Source organism: Ammospiza nelsoni, chromosome 4 (assembly GCF_027579445.1).
Source record: "Ammospiza nelsoni isolate bAmmNel1 chromosome 4, bAmmNel1.pri, whole genome shotgun sequence".
Taxonomy (NCBI): Eukaryota; Metazoa; Chordata; class Aves; order Passeriformes; family Passerellidae; genus Ammospiza; species Ammospiza nelsoni.
In genome coordinates, this window is record NC_080636.1 from 69,406,001 (window position 1) to 69,428,136 (window position 22,136).

Consider the following 22,136-nt stretch of genomic DNA (forward strand, 5'->3'; position numbering starts at 1 on the left):
TTTACAAGGACGTAATTCATTGAACCTTATTCACTACTTCTACCAACCCCAAAAACTTACTGTCTTAACACCTCTCCCATGCAGGCAGCCAGGGACAACCATTTGTCCTGCTTGCTGAAATTTAGAAATGCCTTCCTAGTGAGACTTGCTGCTGTACAGCATTAATGCTCCCTAACCCTTCGGATCCATAAGGAAAGAGTTCATAGGGAAATGGCAATGGTCAAAATTATTTTGACCATATATTCATAGCAATGGTCAAAATGCTCAGGGAGTTTATGATCACTGCATGGGCGCTATACTCCAAACCTGGGTGCACAATCACAGTTTTCCTAAAGCTGGGTCTATTTTTACCTACATGGGACTGTCTGTTGTGTCTAGAGCTTTTACTTCATTAAATGTAGCACACAGGAAGTTACTCCTCTTAAAGCCCTCTTGGCTCTACTCCTCATGCCAGGAGAGGCAGCCTCTCCCCTGTGAAAAGGTCTTGTGCTATTGCCTCCTCCTAAGGCTTCAGTGTTTTACAATAAGCAGTTCCTTGGAAGGTACAGGCCCCAGTGAGCAGTTTAGATACCTTTCTCATTTGACTGGATCTGGATTTATTTGGATCTGGATTTGTTATCCTTATCAGCAGGATAAGTTCGGCAGAAGGAAATGCATGTCACTTATCTATATTGTTATCATTGTCATGCCTCAACTCTAAACCCAACCAATATGCAACATTTTCTTGAATAACACGTGCTAGAAAAGGACAGACTTGGCACAGGAGTCTCTCTGCAAAGTACAAACATGAGAAAGTCCCCACACAATGTAAGATCTCCTTGATCACAGATGCAAGGCTGAAGGTCAGCTCACATTCACTCAGACAATTGAACAGGTAGCCTGAGTTAATCCATTAGCCACCATGATTCCCAGCTCTCTCCTCAGACTGCAGAATACTGTGACAAATGTGGCTGACATTGCACCAGGACAGAGTGCCACACCAAAAGTATCTGATTGACCCTGTTTTGCCATAACATTTCCCTTGGGTGCTCTTCATTCACTGGTCTCTTGGTTAAACTGCAACTCTACTCTTCGGGCCATTGATGAAAGGTAAGAAACTGCACAGATCCAAGATCTGATCCTGTTAATTTCATTGTCTAGAGATCATAGGGGTTTTACACTCTTCTTACGTCAAAACTAAAACAGTCAGGAAGAACAAGTAAAATACCAGGCATCTTGTATCAGTACAGCAATCATTAGCAAGTAAATTCAGAAGCTCATGACAGGTTTTGATGAGGTTGTGAATTTACTTCATGAATTATATTGTAAATTATACAATATATGCAGAACAAAAATTTTCTACTGAATTATATTGTAAACTATCTTTTCCCTTACCTCACCTTTGTGAACTGACATTAGGTACTTTATTGCTGTTTAATTCCCTCCTGAGTCACATTTCCAACATTTTGTTCAGCCAGGCTGACAAGCCCACAGTAATGACTCCAGTTGTCTCAATGTCAACCTTGACTTAATATTTACATTTATGAGCTTCCCATGGTGTGAGGGACAGCCACATCTAAAAACCAGTCCCTTCTCACATAGCTCTGTACAAGCTATTTATTGAGACCTGTGGGTTAATCTGTTTGAGTATGTCAGTGGAAAGCATTGCATGACCAGCCAGAATAAGAGCATCCCTTGCTTGCCTCTTCTATCTGTCACCTCCAGTATTTCCCTAACAGGAACTGCATCTCTAAGCTTTTCTGCTTAGCTTCATCCACTGGGGCTGACCCAGCTGGATCAACCAGTTTGAATCATTTAAAAGCAAAGCCAGCTGCAAAAAACAACTCCCAGCTCCTCATCTTCACCAAGCCATAAGAAGGCAAGACCTTTCTCCAGCCATCCTGTGCAGAGGAGCACCAAGAACAGACTCAGTATGTCTGTCTAACTCCAAAGTGGGGTGCTAGAAGCTCTCAGGATGTTTGCAATGACAGCAGCCACAGCAGGAGGGTGAAATCTGGGGTTTTGTTCCATGGAACTTAGGACAAAGCAGTAAACATTCAATCTTCTCACAGGAAGCTTCTTTTCACGCTACTGTTGTTTTGTTCACCCAAGTCTGAGTGAACTTGATCAAAGCTCCATCTAACCCAGAAAATCTAGTTTTTTTCAGAATATGTTCCCAAGTTCCAGCCACTTGTGGCTGGAGGATTTCCTGAGCCAGAACAATGTCTTTCTATGAAGGTCTCTGGGAAGGGTTTTCTTCCACAAATTTTTGCTGGACATTTTTAAACTTTGCATACAAATACAAGCCTATATATATAGGCCTATAGCAGCACAATTTTGTTGCTATTTATACCTTAGTTCAGAAGAGACTACATATCACTGGTAAGCAAAGTTATTGTTAGAATAGCTGCTTCGTAGGGGCCAAATAGTTACATAAGCAAAATGAATCCAATTAAAAGTCCATTTTCCCCTCAACCACAGTCTTCTGAATCACTCATTGTTCAGGCTGAACTTTTCCATGCCTAAAGAGAGGTTTTCTTAAACCCTTAAAGTCAAAGCAAAATCCCTGCAACCATTTTTAGGTTATGGGAGAGTGATTCTAACAAAATTTTTTCCAGAAGAACTACAGTAAAAACAGATGAAATTTGAAACTAGGCCATGACTGAGTAATCAATGAAAATTAGTGCCCTTGCATGCTTTGAGAGTAATTTGCTTTAATTTAGCAAAGTTGTTGCTTTTCACAAACAGCATGCTGTGTACTCATGGCTAAGATGTTGTCTACAGGTGGACCTACTGAAGGGGTGAGTGAGAACATGCACTGATTTCAAGATCTCTGTGTTGCTGCAGAGCCTGCCGTTCACTGAAGTCACCCTGTAGAAGAAATAATTGTCTTTTATAGGTATGGAGATCTGAGCTAATCCAGCCCTTGAATTTCCTCCAAACTCCACCAGGTGTGAGGGCCATGTGCTCAGACGTAAGAATAGGGTAGCACAGCTAAATGGGAAGAATCAATAAACCAGCTATCTTTTCTAAGAGCTTTACTAAGTTTGAAAAAAATCTGCTTCTTACTGTTCCCTGTTTTAAGAAAATCCTTGCATCAGCTCAGCTTTGAAGATGGGAGAGTCCTCCCTCAGAAAAACCAGTGGTCACCAGGAAGTCAGGGATGTCCCTGAGACAAAAATGTTGGTAGTTAGAACTCCTTAAGATAGATCTTACCTCATAACTCTTAGTTCTTGGATGAGAGCTTTTACTCCTTTGCAGCCATGGAACATCAGGAGTTCTGGGTCAACAGAGGCAATCTGAGATTCCCACTGTATTCTGTGCATTCACTGGGACAGTGATGACAGCCAGGTCATCTTCTGAGCATGACTAGGGAGCCAACGAAGTTAAAAGCTGATTTCTCAGGGAACATCTCCAGAGGCACCTGTTGCCTCAGTAGGGAGTTCACTGACTGAGTAAATAATGCAACATAGGCAAGAACCTTGGCAAGACCAAATGCTTAGGAAATTGATAAGCCAGTGACTAAGCTAGCCTACTTGAACCTCCCACTCTGCTTTTGGAGGAAATATTTCCTTCAATGGTGGCCATATCTGATTGTTTTAAAAGTCTCATTGTGCTGGAAACAATATAAAAAATCCCATAAGGTCACAACCAGCAAAGGAACAAACAAAAATCAGCCTCAGCTTTACCCAGTCACATTTTCTGAGAGTTCTTCTGAAGTATCTCAATATCCCTACACATCACTCATCTGCACCTCTGTTTACATGAATAAATGTTTCCCACAATGTCAGAAAGGTTTCAATTCTGGCATTAATCTTCAAAGAAATTCTTATTAAGCAATTTCCTCCATGTCAATTTTTAGCACTTCAAAATAAGATTCCTCTTCTGGGAATCATTTCCTTGGACAACAAATTAAAACAGAAACTCTTGACAGAATTTATAAATGCAAGGATAAAGAAAATAACACCATTCTGACTAATCTGAAAATTACTGTTGTCTTTTACCTGTTTTTAAAGTCTTTAAAGCATTTGGATGATACACGACAGACTATTACCTTGAACTTATGCACCACTGGAAAATGCCATTATCCACCAGGCAATACTGAAACACAGAACTCTAGGAGTTATTTATATGATTTACACCTTTTGTATATTCTTCGTTTTTTTGTTTGTTTGTTAAGAGCTTATCAGTTTAATATATTTATCTATTGTGTCATTCATCAAAGCACACAATTTTCTCTGAGCCCTTTGAGAAAATGAAGTGAAGAAACAAGGTTGGCCAGGTAAAATCACATATAAAGTTATGCAGAAAAATTATGCTAGAATCACGTTCAATATTGAAAACACTATCACAGGTGACCAGGGAAGAATCAGATATGAAGAAAAAGTCTTCAATTCTGCAAAACATTAAGTTTTCACTGCTTTACAAGCTTCAATCTATCTGCAAAGTTGCAGCTATAACTGAATAAAACCTGCTATATAAAATCAAAGAGAAAATATCCATGACAATTCATATATATTTGAAAACACAGAATTCCTTTCAGTACTAATTTTAGCAGTATTCAAGACTGAAGTGTGAAAGGTATCTAATACAAAATAAGCAACTTATAAGTTCTTTCCAAAACATCAAAGATATTTTACTGCTGCGTTAATCAACCTCTAATAACCAGTGAAGGACCAACTGGAATTCTCCGAACCATCTCAGCACAGGCAAGCAAGAACCAAGTCAGACCCAAGAAGAGTAATTTTTAAAATTCTTTGGCAACATAATAAAGTAGTTTCTGTTAAAAACCCTAAATTACCTTTTCTTTTATAGCTCTCAATCCCTATTATTGCCACTTGCCATGGAAAGACTTTGATCATGTAAATGGTTTTACAGTGGGCAGGAGTGCAAGTGGCAAGATGCAGAACAAGGAAATTATCCTCAAGAGTTTCATTTCGATGGGTTGCCTTTGATCCCACAAAGACCAGATTACAAATTTAAAGTCCATCCTAGCAGTGAGTGCATCACCTCAGGAGCCCACCAGAGAACAAAGCACATTCCAAAGACAGAAATTGCAGGATCTGGCATAAAACTCTTGAGCTGCAATTCAGGAACTTGACCAAAAAAAGAAACCTCTTACTTATGCCAAGCCATCTAACAACCACAGAATTTGGGAAAGTGTTCAGTTCACTTCCTTTTTTATCTGTTTGTCCAGTCTCCAGCTTTCCCCTTCAAGATCACCAGGTTTGTTGACAGCAGCCACTGTCAAACAAAGTTATTTCTTGAATATTGTACTGAATTTTATTCTGTTTTGCCTAGAATTTTATTCTGTTTCGCCTATACCTTGTGCAAATGACAGGAGCTGTTTAACATTTATGGGAATGCAACAGAGAAAAGAATTTGAAATGCTTCAAAACTATGCAAGATGAAAAACATAAAAAAGCATTCAGAATGTCTACAATAAAAGAAAGAGAAGGAGACAAAAGAAGTCAAAAGATTTGTTTTTCCTTTGGTGAAAGCCAGCTAGGAATTCTTGAAATTCTTCAAGCTACATTGAGCTACATCTTCTAGATCTAAATGTGAAGCTGCACAGGATTTAAGCACATGTTCCCACAGACTTTTCAACCACTGGAAATTTTTGTTCTGACACAAAGACTATCTCTTATCTTATTGGGACTCTACATCTTTTACAGCCTATTTATTCAAGTTGCTTCTGACTCCTAAATTTGGTTTCTGAGTAGTGAGTTTCGTGAAAGACAAAAAGTGTTAGATTTAATGCAGAAGGAAGCATAAAATGATGTGATTTTTCATTCTGTGAGCACTCTTCCACATATCTAAGAGAACTGTCCTGGTTGAGAATTCCCACTGATGCCTTGGGAAAGAATTGGATTCAAATGAATAATTCCCAAATGGCTAAGTTACAGTCTGATACTTGCAGGTATTAAAAAGAGGGAAACCTTGTGGCTGATGTCTAGAAGAGGAAAAGACATTAGAGAGAAGGAAAGCAGTGGGACTTCTCTCTCCTGTGTCCCCTGACAGAAAATGGCTCTTGCCCTGAAGTCCATTCGAGAAAGAACATCATATTGCATTTGAATTGAGCACTCTGACCAGGAGGAACATCCACAGGAAAAAAGAACTGATTAAACCACCAGCAATTAATTTAGAACAACAAAGCCTGCTGGGAAAGTTCCTAGGGAGGAGGTACTACTGTTGAACTTGGGGCATTTCCTCCAAGATTTCCACATAAAATTATACAATTATAGGCTGAAATACATAAAAACCAGAGATTGTTTCAGCTACAGATGATGCTCTGCAGAGTATCAGCAGATAGGAACTTGGGATCCAGCTGTGGTAGTTGTGGATGCACAGAGGACTCAGACAGACACCAGTCCTGTGAGCAAGGCGATGCCTTCCCCAAGCTGACTCTTCTCTTGCCAAAATAAACTATGAATCTCATCCATGGAATTAGCCTGCTCAGAATAAAAACTACTGATAAGCCTAACGACATGCCTAGGCTGCAAAAAAAAAATATTTAGTTTAATTAAAGAAAACAGGAAGCTCTTCCTACCTGTCTATGGTAAAAAAAAAAATCTGTCACTGATCATGAGATATTCTGCTTTAACAAGTGCCAAAAGTTCTGAAGATCCTTTTTAGAGGTTTCTAAATGCATTATTTATAAGTTCCCTTCCTCTCACAGAATTCTTTATAGCAGGAATTGTAGTATTAATGGAGCTTGGCTTTACAGGCAGAGACAGAAATAGAAACAATAAAACTTTAAAAGTTACTAAAATATTTTATGAATAAGCTGCTGTAAAATATCAGGCATCTACAGAGCTGTGGTGTGAAATGCATGGCTTCTTGGAGATGACCTACATAACTCACCCACAATATCTTCACTCAGAAATACTGAATCTTTCCAAATGCACACTGCAAAACTTTCTCAGGCCACATTCCAAAAATGTTACAATTTTTATATCTATCCCAAACACATATCTTCTGTACTTACACATCTTTAAAATGGAGTGAGATGATTCAGTAATGCAACATTTGATAGCAAAATATGCTTTCAGCAACCTGACTACAGCTCTCTGGTTTGACTTCAATTCCCAAAATAATTTTTGGCAGGAAGAGATATTGGGGGGTGGGGGGAGAAAGAGAGGCAAGGAAACAGAAAAAGAAAAAAAGAGGCAGATTTGTGAAACTGGAAGCTTAAGGAAAATGTGCCTGCTTTTGGATTTTCATCCATTATTTATTAAATGTGAACATCTCCATTACATTTCAAAATACCTTGACGAGCATTCAAACAAAATATTTTGAAATATTTGAATCTCTGGCCAGATTTTGAAAAAACTCAATTGGTCCCAAACTCTCATCAAGAAATGGCAGTTCTAGATAGCCTAATGGATTAAACAGAGCTCTTTGAGTTATGGTACCCTGAAGAGTACTGAAGCCCGTGCCAATATGCACATTCTCTCTTTAGAACTTGCATTCATGTTTTATGCAGCCTTTTCAAATGATAGTATTTTCTTTCCCTGCACAAATAAAGGTAAAGTCTTTCTTCAAATACAAGTGTGTATAAAGCACTGTAAATTCAGAAGTGTTCAATACTTCTTTCTGGTTTGTTCTTCTGAAGGAAGAACGCAAAGAACCTCCAACATTATTTATGGATTATAATCATTGTCCAGTCCATTAGTAAGTGATAGAATGGTGATATTATGAAGGTCAGATAACACATAACAGGATGAATATGGCTGAGTCAGAAGGTGGAGTACTTTGCATACAACAATCAAATAAAAATTGGCTGCAAATACTTCAGGTCTACAAATATAAAGTTGCAATTTTCAGTATTTAAGAATACTGGAATAACAACTGAATTAAATATATTTCAAGGTGTTGAAAATGTAGGTTCTGATGACAGCCACAAAAATTTCTCAAGGATTAGAGAAAATGACATATGGTGTGACAGTAGAAAAGGTTATAAAGATTAAAATAGATACAGTTACAATGAGCCATCATATCAGGTGCTCTTTAACCTAAAGCAGAAAAAAATATTATATGATCCAATAGTTGGTGGATGAAATTTGACCAATTCACATATGAAATTATTCCAAATTCCCTTTTTTAAACTGACCAAGCTCTGTTTCAATCCGGCATGTTTCTGTTGCTGACTCTATTGGAAAATATTAAACAGTCCAGAAAAATCTATCTGTCTCTACCAATGACCTCGCTCCAACTCTATTTTTCCCTGCCAGTATACTCTGCAATAAATGTATCATGTTGCAGTTCTAGAATTAACTCTTACTTGGCACTGTGTCAAATGTCTTTCTGAAACTCAAATACATGAATTCCATTGAATTTATGCATTTAGCCATCTTCTCAAGGAGTGCAGTGTTTGGGCACATGATTTACCCTGAAATTAATGCACAATACTATTGCATCCCTGTGTCCTGATTTTTCCCCAAAGCTGATTCCATTCTAGTGAAAGTAACTGTTGGAGAGCTGGGTGAATCCTTTTATTTTCCCCTTCTTTGCTAGGGGACTCAACCATGACTTCCATAGGCACACTTTTATCCTTTCCTTGGTGAAAAGCCACAGCATTTCATGCCTTACCATACCATGCTGTTGGGCAAGCTAGCTCTGCACCCACATACTCCAGCCTTAGGACAAGAACTATTATTTCCCTTCTATTTGAGTACAATGTCTTCACCTTAGGGGTTGTCTCTTTTCCTTCCCTGCCCTTATTATTACCTTTGTCCTGTCATTAATCTCGTGATCATCTTTATCAGTAGCTTCACTGCAAATTAAGGTTAAAAATGCCTTCACTTTAGCTAGAGGAGATTATTTTTAACCTTTACCTTGATTTTCAGAGTTCCAACTTCTTTTCTTTCTTTTTATGAGCAAAAAGCCTTTGGCAGTTTGCAGGAATATTCTCAAGTCCATTCACTGAATTTTTGCAATCCTTACACATTGTCCCCTTTTAAACATAAGCACTTCTTACTGGACAGTCCATACCCCATGGGGATTTTTTGCCCTGAATAATCTTTGCTCTCCAGATAGTTCCAGTTAATGTTCACATCTTTGGCTTGATACAATTCTAAACCTCTTGAGCATTCAGACTGCTGTGTCCCAATGCCTTCACCTCTATATTTATGAAAGCTTGTTCTTTGAAGTCAGTAATCCTAGAATTTAGCTTATACAACACAGTAGGGAATATGATCAAAGCCTTCGTGGGTAGCGTAGCTGTGTCAGTGTGATGTTCCACTTGAGCTAGTGAACTTTGAGTCTGTTAGCTGGAGCAAAGAAAGTGGCAGAACAGCTTCAGATATTCAAATTAGCCCATTCAGAAGTAATCACTTTGCTAGGTAGTTAATGTTGTATAGAAGTAATTCCTAGTCACAGACCTATTTCCTCCTTTCTTTGGAATAGGCTTTTATTTTTTTTTTTTTATTTTAACCAAAGTAATGTTTGGTTACAGATACAAGTTTGTTTTCCACAGTAAAGTTTTCTATAGCATGCAAATTTTTATGAAAATAAAAATTAATACAGATAACCTTTTGTCAATAACTATGTGAATAAGTGTGTTAGCTCTATATAATTGGCAGTATCTGTTTACCAGCCATATATATGTTATTACAGAAAATACCCCACCAGTACAGTTACAGAAAATCCTATGTGTCTTTATATATCTGTCCCTAAATCAACCTTAGAGGCTACAGCAGACTCTGTAACCAACCAAAACGTGCTCTACCTGGACAGTGAGCATTTTTTGAACTGAATAATTACAATTGGAACTCATCTCACCTCCTCACCTGACTTTTCTCTTCTATTTAACTCGACCAGGCTTGAGAAATCATATGTGTGACCTTCTCCACACGGTCTTCCCCTATTCTTTCCCTCTGCTTGGCTGACCAGCAGAACTCTGCTGAAGGTCATTGTCATGCTGTAGGAATGGTGTTCTCCAGTTTAGTGCTCCTACACTGCTGCTCACTCCCCTCTCCACCCTCACTTCTGTGTTGGGACAGAGAGGAGAATTGAAGGAACTAAAGGCAAAAAACAAAGGTTGGGATAAGAACAAGTTACTGGAAAGAGCAATAGGATAAGAAAAGGAACAGTAACAATACTGGCAATGGAGGGCATAAGAAAAGAAACTGTTCACATGGAAAAAAACCACCTGACAATTGACAATATTGGCTCCTCCTGGCTACTGTCAAAGTTAACCTTGTCCTGGCTGGAACCAGGACAGTCATCTAGACTGCAAGGTCCTGAGGCCCCAGCTTTTCATCACTATCCTTGACAGACTCCAGCAGATAGTGTCATTTGTCAGGAGACTGCAAATGAGTGAAGAAGCTTTTTGGTTTCTCAGAGCACAACATTAATTTCCAAAACAGCTGAGCTGTCAAGTACTCAGTTCTCTCTAGTAGGGAGTCCTCACTAACAGAGATCTTCTCTATGTCAGTTATGTATCTTTGCTCTTCCATTCAACTCCAGTTTATCCCATCTTCTCTATTGTAAACCTTCATCTCTCCATTGCTGACACTCACAACCTCTCTGCTGAGGAGAGTCACCCAGTAAACAAATACATATATATTTCAAAGGAATTTAATCAGCAGTCTCTTGAAAGATTTTGCTCAGATTCATAATTAATTTCTTTCTTAGGAAATATACCCCAAAATCTCTCTTTTTATTATTTATTTTAGGCAGGTTTTTTTGTAAACTAAGAAGCTCAGTGAGTGACGGGTTTGATGGTGTTGTTTCAGTTCCCATTGTTGCCATAAGGCATCACTAATTCTGCCATGGGATACAGTATCAGGCACTTTTGTTTATACACATGAGAATTATCATTGCTACAAAACAAAAGAACTGTAACAAAGCACTAACAGGCCTGCACTCCTCAAAGTATTACCTTGCAGTATCGACACAAGATACTCCTAAGGAGTCAAGGTCGCAAGGATGTGGGTTAACTGGATAGGCCTTTTACTCACTATCATATTTTAAAATTTGGTTATCAAGATGTCCTCCTTGCTTCGTCATTTCACCTTTGCACTAGTTGCAGTAATCAAATCTCCTTGTTGCTTTTTGTCTTTGGGCTATAAACTTCACTATTTAACTCTGCAAATCACAGAAGACTTCATTAAACCCCACACAAAAGCAATTGGTAAGAGGAGGCTTGTGTTACTAAACCTGCATTTATCTCTAATTATAATGATAGAACACACCACATTCTTTTAACAGGAAATATTCACAACTTGGCTCCACACCTTAAGTGCTTAGGGATCAGAATGCTCAATTTTCAGTTATTAAAACTAAGTTAAAAGAAGTATGTGAGGGCTGAAAATGGTGAACAGTGAAACATTTTAGCTACATATGGAAAAAATCTGAAGGAAAAGTGGGGAGTTCAAACATATCAGCGATCAAGCCTAGAGTTTATGACATTCAGCAACAAAATTAAATACAGTTTACTGCAATTCTATTGCCAGAGAAAAGAGTAGGCTGCTGAAATTTACCAATCTCTACCCAGTGAATATATGATCAGCCAATGGCACGAGATGCTCCATTAGTGTGACAGAAGACAGATTTGAAAGTTCAAAAGCTGTAGATTTCAGCCTAAAACTGAAAAAACATGTGCATGTCTCAAAAAACACAATCAAAAACCAATGCCACAAAATCTCCCAAAACCTAGATAAATCCCCAACAACCACTCAACAATTCCCAAATCCTTCCTGTTTACCTTAACAGTAACTAGGATAATTTTGAAGACTAATTCAACCCTGTACTAGATCTCAAGTAGACAGGTAGAGAAGAAAAGTAGAGAAATCTTTGTCTGAAGGTGTAATTATTTTGTGTATTCAGTAAAATCAGTAGCAAATCCGGCAGCCAACCGTAGTTTACACAAAAGAAGAATAGGGAAACAGTAAATGACCTTTCCCTTACAGACCTTCCCAGATTTCTCTAAAAGTTGCTCCAAAATAAGCATATAAAGCAAGGTTTGCATCAATCACCTGGAAGCACAGAGGAAGCTCCCCTCCAAATCTCAGCCCCCTGCCCCATGGCTGGTTCTACTATTTTTTAGGCTCTCTATTTCTCTTCTCTCAATGCTCCCTCCTGAAGTTTTACAGCCCTGCACACTGGGGAGCCAGCTCTCCACTGCCACTGACTCTTGCAGGAGCATCAGCAAGACATATGTTGCTCATTTCTTCTAAGTGCATTTTTTATTCAAGTCCCAGTTAAATCAGTGGAAGAAGTCTTGGGATGTTGGATCAGAACCCAGTATTTAAAAAAAACCTCTTTGAAATTAAATAGAATCTACAGTTTGTTAAAAGGGAGATGCTGGAAAGTAGTCTGCAGCCAGCAAGATGGGGCTTGAGACAGAACTTTCAGAGGTCAACAAAACAAGTTTGACTTGCTATTCTTTTTTTTTGGTTATGGCACCAGTAACACCATTTTGGAAACTCTATTGAGTTTCCCATTTAAAAGTTTCCCACAAAAAGTTTCCAGCAAAATGGTGGAGGTGGATACAGGCAACAGCCAGGTATTCCCCCAGGTCGAGTTAGTGAGTAGGCACCATCTACCCCCAGCCACTCTGAAATGTCACTTCTATGCAACAGTTAATGGCAGCTGAACAGCTCTCACAATCAACAGCTTAACTTCCATTTTCTGAGTTTTCTGAGAGCTTTCCATCGGCAATCATCATGAAGTTTTAGGGAAGGTGACCCACATTATGTAAATACTAACTTTCAAAAAAAGTGTAAAACATAAGACTATTTTCAAGAAGGTAAGGGTACACAGATGTGACTGACAGTTTTCAGTGTGGTTTCTGGGGCAGAAATACCTTGCTTTAACATGATAGTCAAGAAATCTGAGTTTTCTAATTGTAATGAGATTTCCATTTGAAGTTTTGAAAACCATGATAGATTCCTTCAGCCCTTTACTAGGACATTTGCATTTTCAGACATATGGTTTGGCTCCTAAAGCTTCATCCAGTACAGGACTTACTAGGGTCAGTTAAACATTTATATAGTAACAAGGCAGCAATTGTGATTTTTGTGACTATCATGAGCTAAAGGATTTGGTACTTTCTTCATTGTTCAAATAACTCCTAAGTGTCAAGAAACAGAATAATTCTGTAATTCTAGCGTACCCTGCTGCCCCTCGGTATTCCTTACAGATGCTCTTCTATTATGTTTTACACATTACAGAAAAAAAGCATCTGATGTTTTATGAGGAATAGCCCTAGCAGCATTGTAAAGTGCAAGTCTTGACCAGAAAGTTTTAGATCTTACTTTTTTTCCCTTCTATAAGGCCCCTTTTCTTTTGCTTAGGCATCCACATTTTTTCCAGTGTTTTTTAAATGTTGTATGTATTTATGGAGGAATTTTCAAAGCCACCACAAGGATTTTGGTGTCAGACTGCAGCTTTTTGAATGAGTTCTGAACATACAAAGCCATGCACAGACTGAATATACATTAGGCTTTCCATACGTGCTAGCAAACAGCTAACAGAACTAGCAACTATGAGGCACCCAAATCTATACTCAATTTGATTCTGCAACACTTTATTTATTGCAACCAGATCATCTACAAGCAACTGAGCCACATATTGCCATGGTGAGTCCGTTCTGTTGTGACAGACATTAAGAGCAAGAAGCTCCAAAGTGATTTCACTTGCCAAGCAAGCCAAATCCTAAAAATAAACCTCCCACCACAGTATATTCAATTACAAAGTCACAACTGCCTCCTATTCCAATTAGTGCTTTTACAAGGTTTTAGGGAACACCCCCTTCCATTTGCAGCCAACCAGTGCAATTCCCTTCCTGCAAGGATTCAATTCCTCTGTGTTGTTCACCCCCAGAGGGCTGATTTTCAGGGAGCAATGTAGGCATCGCCATTGGAGGAGGTCTAATCCCACTGGCCTCACACATGCCTATGGTGGCCAACTGGATTGTCAACTGGTCTTTGTGCTGGAGAAGTATAAAGCTATAATATATTATTGGGCACAATTGTCAGTCTGGTACTAGCTGATGTTCTAGTAACTTTTTTTTTTGGTCAGGACAGCATGTTTGCAGTTAATAGATGTCCCAAAGAGAACAGTTAAATATAGTTTTCAGCAAGCTACATGTCAGTTATAGAAAAGAAGTGACATGCAGCACAGAGGATGGATGGCTACCAAATGTAAATGATACTGTTGTCAGTGCAATAGACTTAGCAACAAAGGTTCATTTTTATCACAACTATTTTAACCTAAAACTGCTTTAGAAATAATATTTGTCGCCAGCTGAAGATAAAATACAAAATAAATACAGACTTGTGTAGGTAACTGGTGTTTTTAGTATCATTTTAGAAAACAGGCCTACAATGTTATAATCTGTAAATAATGGGTTCCCCAAAAATATGAAGGTTTTTTCCCTTTGCACAGAAATCTGCTTGAATGTCTATAGAACAATTACTACCGGTAGATGGAATTTTTATATCCATTTGGTAGTGATTTACACCAGTGTTTTCAAGGCTGCCAACAAGCAAATCCAGAAGGCAGGCAGCCAAAATTCCAGAAGAGACAACAGTCTTTTATTTTATAGCTTATGCTTTTTGAGCTTAATATGATTTTCCACTAACAAGTTCTGTACCTTCTCCAAAGTGCTAAAACTGGTGTGCAGAATTGCAAAGTAACACAGCCTCTTCAAGGCAAGCTAATATTAAAGTCATGGTAAATTATAAAAGTTATACTGTTTACTTACGGAAAAAAACAGTAGGGTTAAAAGAACTGTGCATGGTTTATTGCAGGCACTTGTTTCAATGTTCAAGTTTTGGAGCTTGACTATATATGACAAAACAATATATCAGCTAAGCATTGTTTCCCATTCGATAAAAAAGAAAATCAATACATTCTTAAGAAACAATGAACAGATTGCTGTAACACTTAAATGGAGCACAAAGTTTTCATTGGTTATATCATGCGCTTGATAAATAGGATGCAAATCATATCTAATCTTCTTAGAAAGGCATCAAAAACAAGTTGAATTTGAAGGAGCTAAAAATGCACAAACAAAATTTTCTTGTTTTTCAAGAACTCTAGGAGGTGGGCACCCATTAGCAAGGTGAGGTCCAAATATTTTCCCCTAAATATGATTAGTGATGCTTTCTAATGATTTCTAATGCTAATAGCATTAGAACATTTGTAAGAGCCATATTAGCAAAGAAAAAGCTACTCATCCATTAGCCTAGACTGTATACATGAAATGAAGGCCTTGTTACCTGCTTCATATCCACCAATGTGAAGGATGAAACAATTTTGCCGTATAAAGCATTCATTCTTCCACTGATCCCATGCTGAAAAGGTGACCTCTCTAAGAATGGCACGTGCTCATTGCTCACCAGAGCAATAGCTGCCACTTGTCCATGACCATCTGAAACTAAAATCAAATTAGTGAAGTTGTTGACTTCACAGAAAAGGTAGCTCTGTGTGCCTCCTGATACTTTAACTGCACAGAAGTCAACAGCCAAAGGACACCTTTCAGTATATTAGAAATTACTTTACAACTTCACACATATAAGTTAAAGCCAATCAGGCTGTATACAACATAATGCCAACAGGCAGAGTGCTGACAGCAGAGAACAACATTCATTCTGAAATTATGTCCTTTAATTGAATCTCTGTGTTTAGATATGAACAGGTAATGAATTCCTCTTTTTTCTTTCTTCTCCCTAGCACAGTTTTTTGTCTGACTACAAAACTTACCATCCCATCTTCTTTCTTAGTAAAATTTGTCTGTCCTAATGAATTCCTAAGCTCATTGCCAACTCCATGGCAGTACAAAGAACAAATGCCAGCTTTAAAAGACACATAGCATCGTGGATCCTGTTGCGTGTGCAAGATGTACAGTGACAGTGTAGCCTCAGAAATAGGATCTTATTCAAAGACTGGTTATGAGCCCACAGGCTGCAATTGTTGACATGCATGCTTGAGGAAAAGCAGCCACACATGCTACTGATCCCACAAAATCACACAGCCTAACCACATTGCATGCTTTCCCTCCTCCTGTTATGACCTGTACAATATATAACTCTGTATACATCCAGCTTGTAGCAGCAGACTCCTATAGGTACCAATTACACACGTCTACGTGTGATGCAAAGGACATTGGAACATACATTGAAGAAAAACCAGAGTTATTCTAGATGTATTGTCTGTGTATTTTATTGATCAATATACAAGCATATACAGCACGTGTATGTGTCTGGATATACATACGTACACAAAATGCCATATGTATGATACATACAACAAACAAGGCCAGATTATCTGGTCTTGCAGAGATCTTTGGTCCAGCACAGAACCAAGACCAGGGTGGAGGCATACCCAACCTTCAGGACTGTAACACTGTTCTTACAGCTGCCTGAGCCCCAGGGTACCCCCTGTAATGCAACAAAATAGTAATAGAGAAGATGATTGCTTTTATCTTTTCACTGATTATTCTGTTTTCCAAAGGTCATCCATTATTCAGATTATTGTGACTTGCTGGCATTAAACCAGGAGATAAAACAAAAGGTGCACAGAACCTGGGTTCCACAAAGATAGCTAAGAAAGCCCACTGAGGAGCCATTGCCACACCAGACCAAACAGATCGTTGGGACCCACAGGCTGAAATGTGGGAAACCCGGGTAAACACTAGAGAAAGAGCTCAGTAGGTACCCAAGTTTTATCCTTTTTCCACCCCCACACCTGTACTGTACTTGCACATCCCTCCAGTACTCTCCTCTAACACCACCACAGAATCAGTCAGAACCCACCAGTATGCTAACAAATGCTTTCCACAATAGATAATTGCTTCCATTTGTTTGTTATTCATGTATTTTATAAGAAAAATGGTAAAATGGGTCAAATTGGTTATCAGGCACTTGGCTGTGTGTTTTACATAGAAACCACAGTTGTGAACTGAAAGAGAAGCCTCATGGTCTCTCAGCGTATTCTGGGAAGAACAAGAAGTATAGTTACCAAATTTCTGACTACTTTATATTTTAACTTTTTAGGCTCATGAAAACAGAAAGAATACTGGTGGTGAAGTTCTGACAGGCATATTTTGCTGTTAAAAAGTAACAAAATACATTTTAAGCCATATTTTTTACCATTAAATACTGTCAGTTAATAACCTAGACCTGAATTTCTTCTTCTGTTGCAAGTTCGTAGCTTGGATCAATAAGACATGTTCCTATAATTTTCCCATCAGACATTACTGGAGAAGCAGAAGGTGTCTGCATGGTAAGTAAAGAGAGAGTAGGAGAAAACCTGGGGGTCATGGTTGGTGGAGGGTATCCATGATAATGGATAATGGGAGAATAAGGGCATTTCTTAAAAGCTTGCCCTGATGTTATATTTGGCATTCTTGGTGGCACTGTCCTTATGCCAGGCTGTGCTACTGATGTTATCAAGGGAGGAGGGAAAACAAGAGATTTCTTCTCCTGAGAGAAGCTGTGAATATGAACATTTTCATCTTTCAGTTCTGCAATATCATTAAACACTGAAGCAAGAGGTTGAAATCTGGGTTCACAGCTGAGCACATAATCCCAGTTATAACCACCTCTGAGATCCTCATCTGAGGTGCCAACAGTTGCAAGCAAATCATACCCAGAGTCTTTCCTATCTGGCATGAGGACATAGTCTCTTGTGAGGTCTGTCATCGTGCCTTCCTCTTTTATTCCAATTTCCGTAAGTTTTTGAGACAAAATTTTGTGTGCATAGGCTGTGTCACAGGCTTCTTCTCTGCTTTCTCCTTCAATGGTCTGCACATTCTCCATGCTTTGCATGGTTGCTGTGACATCTGTTTCTCCAGAATGATAGGAGAACTGATCAGACTGCCTTGGGATCCCTGAATCTGGCATCTGCGAGCCGTGCTTGCTCAGTGCTGAGCCAATGCCTTTTCTGCAAGGACACTCAGAGATCCGTTTGATTTCCTCGTCCTCTGCAGTCTCTCCTTCAGCAGAACCATGGCCACTGGAGTCTGAATGCCTGCAGGAAACATCATCATCTTTCCCCTCTCCAAGTCCTGCTAGGCTCAGCCATTTTGCTATAGCACCCATGGGAAGCATACTGCTCTCCGTACTTTGGATTTTCTGGCAGTCCTCGTCTTCTCTTATTGAATTCACATCAGCAGCTGAGGAGGATACTGGGTTTCTTTTCACACAAGCATTCATCAGATCTTTCTGCTTAAGTCTCAGAGTAAGCGTGATAAGAGTGATGGCAAGCAGCAGAAACACCATCAGTGAGATGGAAACACTCACTGTCAGGCTGTGTGCTGACACTGTGGGATCACTCTCAGGAGAATTGGAAACATTCACAAAAACAGTGCATGCTGTGAACCTTGACACAATTTTAGGGCTATGAGCTCTTACCAACAATTTCAGAGTATCATCATTCCTTTTGATGCCATTTTTCCTTCTGTGAACAGTCTGAGTCAAATAAATATGGCCACTGGTTTGATTCACAGAAAAGAATGGAGAAGGTTTTAGAAGGGAGTAATGAACAACTCCATCCAGTCCACCATCACTGTCTGACGCTGTCACTCTACCGATCAACTGGCCTGCTTCATTCTTCTCAGGAAGATTAAAGAAATAATGTTCTTGTGTAAACACTGGATCAAATTCATCTCTCCCCTCAATATCTACCTGAACTGTAGTGGTAGCCAGTGCATCACCTTTGTCTTTTGCTTGGATTATGAGACAGTACGTATTTTGACTTTCATAGTCAAACATTTGCTTTGTATGAATATCTCCTGTTAAAGGATCAATGAAGAACATGTCATGGTCTCCAGCAGCTTCACGATGAGTCAAACATGAAGACTGAATGGAGTAGGTAAGGTGCCCATAGGAGCCTTTATCAAAATCCAATGCACAAACAGCACACACAAAAGAAAAGGTAGGCAGATTTTCACTGACAGTGCAGCTCAGACTGGGAAACAAAAAAAGCGGGGCATAATCATTGTCATCTAGGACACTAACAAGAATGACAGCAAAAGCCATATTTTTTACATCAGTTCCTCCATCTGTGGCTTGGATAACCAAAGTGAATTTCACGGTATCCTCATAATCCAGCGTTTTTGTCAAATTTACAGATCCTGTTCTACCATCCAAGTAAAAATGCCCTCTGTCATTTCCAGAGATGATAGCATAAGTGATTTCTGCATTAGTGCCTGCATCAGAGTCTTCTGCTGAAACTTCCATGATATGACTGCCTATGGGGATGCTTTCTTTGACATGAACATGATACTCTGGGCTGCTAAATACTGGAGGGTTATCATTAATATCCAGCACAGTTATTAGCACTGTAGCAGTTGAATTCAAGGAGGGTGTTCCACGATCAGAGGCAAGGAGAACCAACTGGTGACAAGCAGCTGTTTCCCTGTCAAGAGCACTGCTCAAAACAAGACTGCCGACAAGTTTGTAGGATGTTTCTGACCCCATGACACTTGTTTCTACGGAGAATAAATTCTCAGCATTGCCACCAATAATAGAATATTCAACAAACGTGTTGTCACGTGTCCAGTCGCAGTCGATGGCTGAGAACAGGAGGACACTTTCTCCAACTGAGGCATTCTCACTCACACTGAGATTGTACAGAGCCTTTGTGAAGCGAGGGGCACAGTTATTGACATCTTCTACCTGCACTTCTATGGAGGTAAGTGCACTCAGAGGGGGACTGCCACCATCTGTGGCCTCTATCAGGAGATGAATAATGGAAATATTTTTCAGCTGCATAATTAGTTCCGTGGAAAACAGTGAACCTGAAAATAAAACAGAATTAACAAAAGCCCACACTTCACAGGCAAATAAATGAGATTCCAGAAGCTGATTCTAAACAGTCATATTTGAAAATGACCCCAGCTGTAATGGCTGTACACAACAAAATTACTCTCTTGCATCTGGAGAGTAGTGGGTCAATGTCTGGATGAACATCAGTGACAAGTGGCATACCCCAGGGGTCTGAGACCAGTACTGTTTAATACCAGTGACACAGACAGTGGGGATAGAGTGCATCCTCAGCAAGTTTGCAGATTACACCAAGTGAGTGCTGCAGCTGACATGCTTGAGGGATGGGATGCCATCCAGGTGGACCTGGACAAGCTGCGGAAGTTGGTCCATGAACCTCATGAAGTTTAATAAAGATGAGTGTAAGGTCCTGCACATGAATCAAGGCAACTTTTGACTTTTGATATTGACAGGGGGTGGGGGAGGAAGGGATTGAGAGCAGGCATGTGAACAAGGACTTGAAGGTACCAGTAGGTGGAAAACTGGACACGACCCATCAATGTGCACTTACAGCCCAGAAAGCCAATTGTATCCTGGGCTGTACCAAAAGCAGTGTGGGCAGCAGGGAGGAGGACATGATTCAATCCCTCTGCTCTTGTTAAAGTCCAGCTGGAGTGCTCCATCCAGCTATGGAGTTCTCAGCAAACAAAACACATGGACCTGTTGGAGCAAGTCCAGAGGAGAGCCATAAAAATGATCAGAGGACTGGATCTCCTCTCCTGAGAAAAGGCTGAGATAGTTCAGCCCAGAGAAGGCTCCAGAGAGACCTTATTTTGGCCCTAAAGGGGGTTTGTAAGGATGGGAACAGACATTTTAGTAAGGCCTTTCATGATAGGACTAAAGATAATGGTTTTCAACCAAAAGAGTGTAAATTCACATCAGATCTGAGGAACATTTTTTTTTGATGAGGATGATGAAACACTGGAACAGATTGCCCAGAAAGGTGGTAGATGCCTCATCCCCAGAAACATTCAAGGTCAGGTTGGACAGGACACTGAGCAACCTGGCCTATTTGAAGATGTCTCTGCTCATTGTAGGGGGGTTGAACTAGATGACAATTAAAGATCATGTCCAAACTATTTGATGATTCTAAGAAATCACAATGCTGTGAAGGCAAGATCTCTCCTCAATGATGCAGTATCAAATACACATACTGCATTTAGACCAGAAAAAATATGCATGGTTTGGGGACAAACTGAGAACTCCAGTCTTTGATGCAATAGTCCCCCACTGATAATGGCAGATTTAGCAAAAACACAATGGACTTCGGCCACCACAAATTCCCAGAACTCAAGTAACCACTGGCAACAGGTGAGAAAGGAATAGGACTCTTTGATTTATACTTAAAAAGCTGAAATAATATACCATGCAGACTCACCATTCTTGTGATCAATGGAAAATCCCTCACAGGAAGAGAGGATTTTGTAGGAAATCATTCCATTATGTTCAGAATCCCTGTCTATGGCAGAGAGTGTCAGAACAGTAGCATTCATAGAAATGAGCTCTGGCAAGTTCACCTGATACAAAAAGCAAAAATAGAGCTTAATAGAAGATTTTAAATATTAAAAGAATTTGCCTTTATTTGAGCTTATCAGTAAAACCTACACAGTTCCCAGCTTTGGAAGAAGTTTTACCTACCCATTTTCTTCTGGGACAAAACCAGAAAGAGTTGAGATATTGAAAACTATGCCTTCATTATGGCCAAAATTCATAGTAAGCTTTTAACAGTAGTAAAATCCATCTAGTTCATTATGACAGCAAGTTCAGAAAATAAATGAATCACTTTTTTCAAGAGTACACTTATGGACTGCAACTAAAAGCTTTTCCCTTTGCTTTCAAAACCCCCTTCATTTCCATACATGGAATACAGTCTGCAGTATATGACTGAATGCTAAAAAAGTCAATATGTGCACCCTGAAAAGTCCAGCACTAGACCACTTAATTACCACTGGATTATTTCTAGAATTTGACTTTTCAAAATACTTCCTTTTTTTTCTTCTAGGAAACCAAGAAAATCCATTCCCTTTTTAAGAATTTTCATTGTTTCAAGTTTCATACAGCACTTTTGTGACCAAAGTTTCCTTCCACCTTATAAATCAAATTTCAAATTAACAGTATGCTATAGCAGCTACCTCTGTCATAACTCGAAGAGTTAGTTTAATTTAAACAGAGAGATTATATGTATATAATAATCACATACATATATTAAGCTATATATGAGGAGCATAAATATGAAAACATTTGAAGGAACAATAAAAGGGTAAAAATACAGGATGATGAATATGGAATTACACACATCATCAACCAAAAAAGAAGCAGTGTATCTTACTTGCCAAGCAACACATCAAAATATCAGGACTGTGGAAAGAGAAGCTCAGC

The 22,136-nt window shown here is 39.1% G+C and overlaps 1 protein-coding gene across 1 annotated transcript in view; it reads right to left on the reverse strand.

Moving 5' to 3' along the window:
• Positions 1 to 16,212: 16,212 nt before the first annotated feature.
• DCHS2 (dachsous cadherin-related 2) overlaps positions 16,213 to 22,136 on the reverse strand; it is a 104,778-nt gene continuing 98,854 nt past the window's right edge. The window contains exons 19-20 of the mRNA XM_059471223.1: positions 21,136 to 21,274; positions 16,213 to 19,732 (exon numbers count right to left, since the gene is read on the reverse strand). Coding sequence (XP_059327206.1) covers positions 17,106 to 19,732; positions 21,136 to 21,274 — 2,766 coding nt within the window. The 3' untranslated portion in view covers positions 16,213 to 17,105. The remainder of the gene's footprint in view (positions 19,733 to 21,135; positions 21,275 to 22,136) is intronic.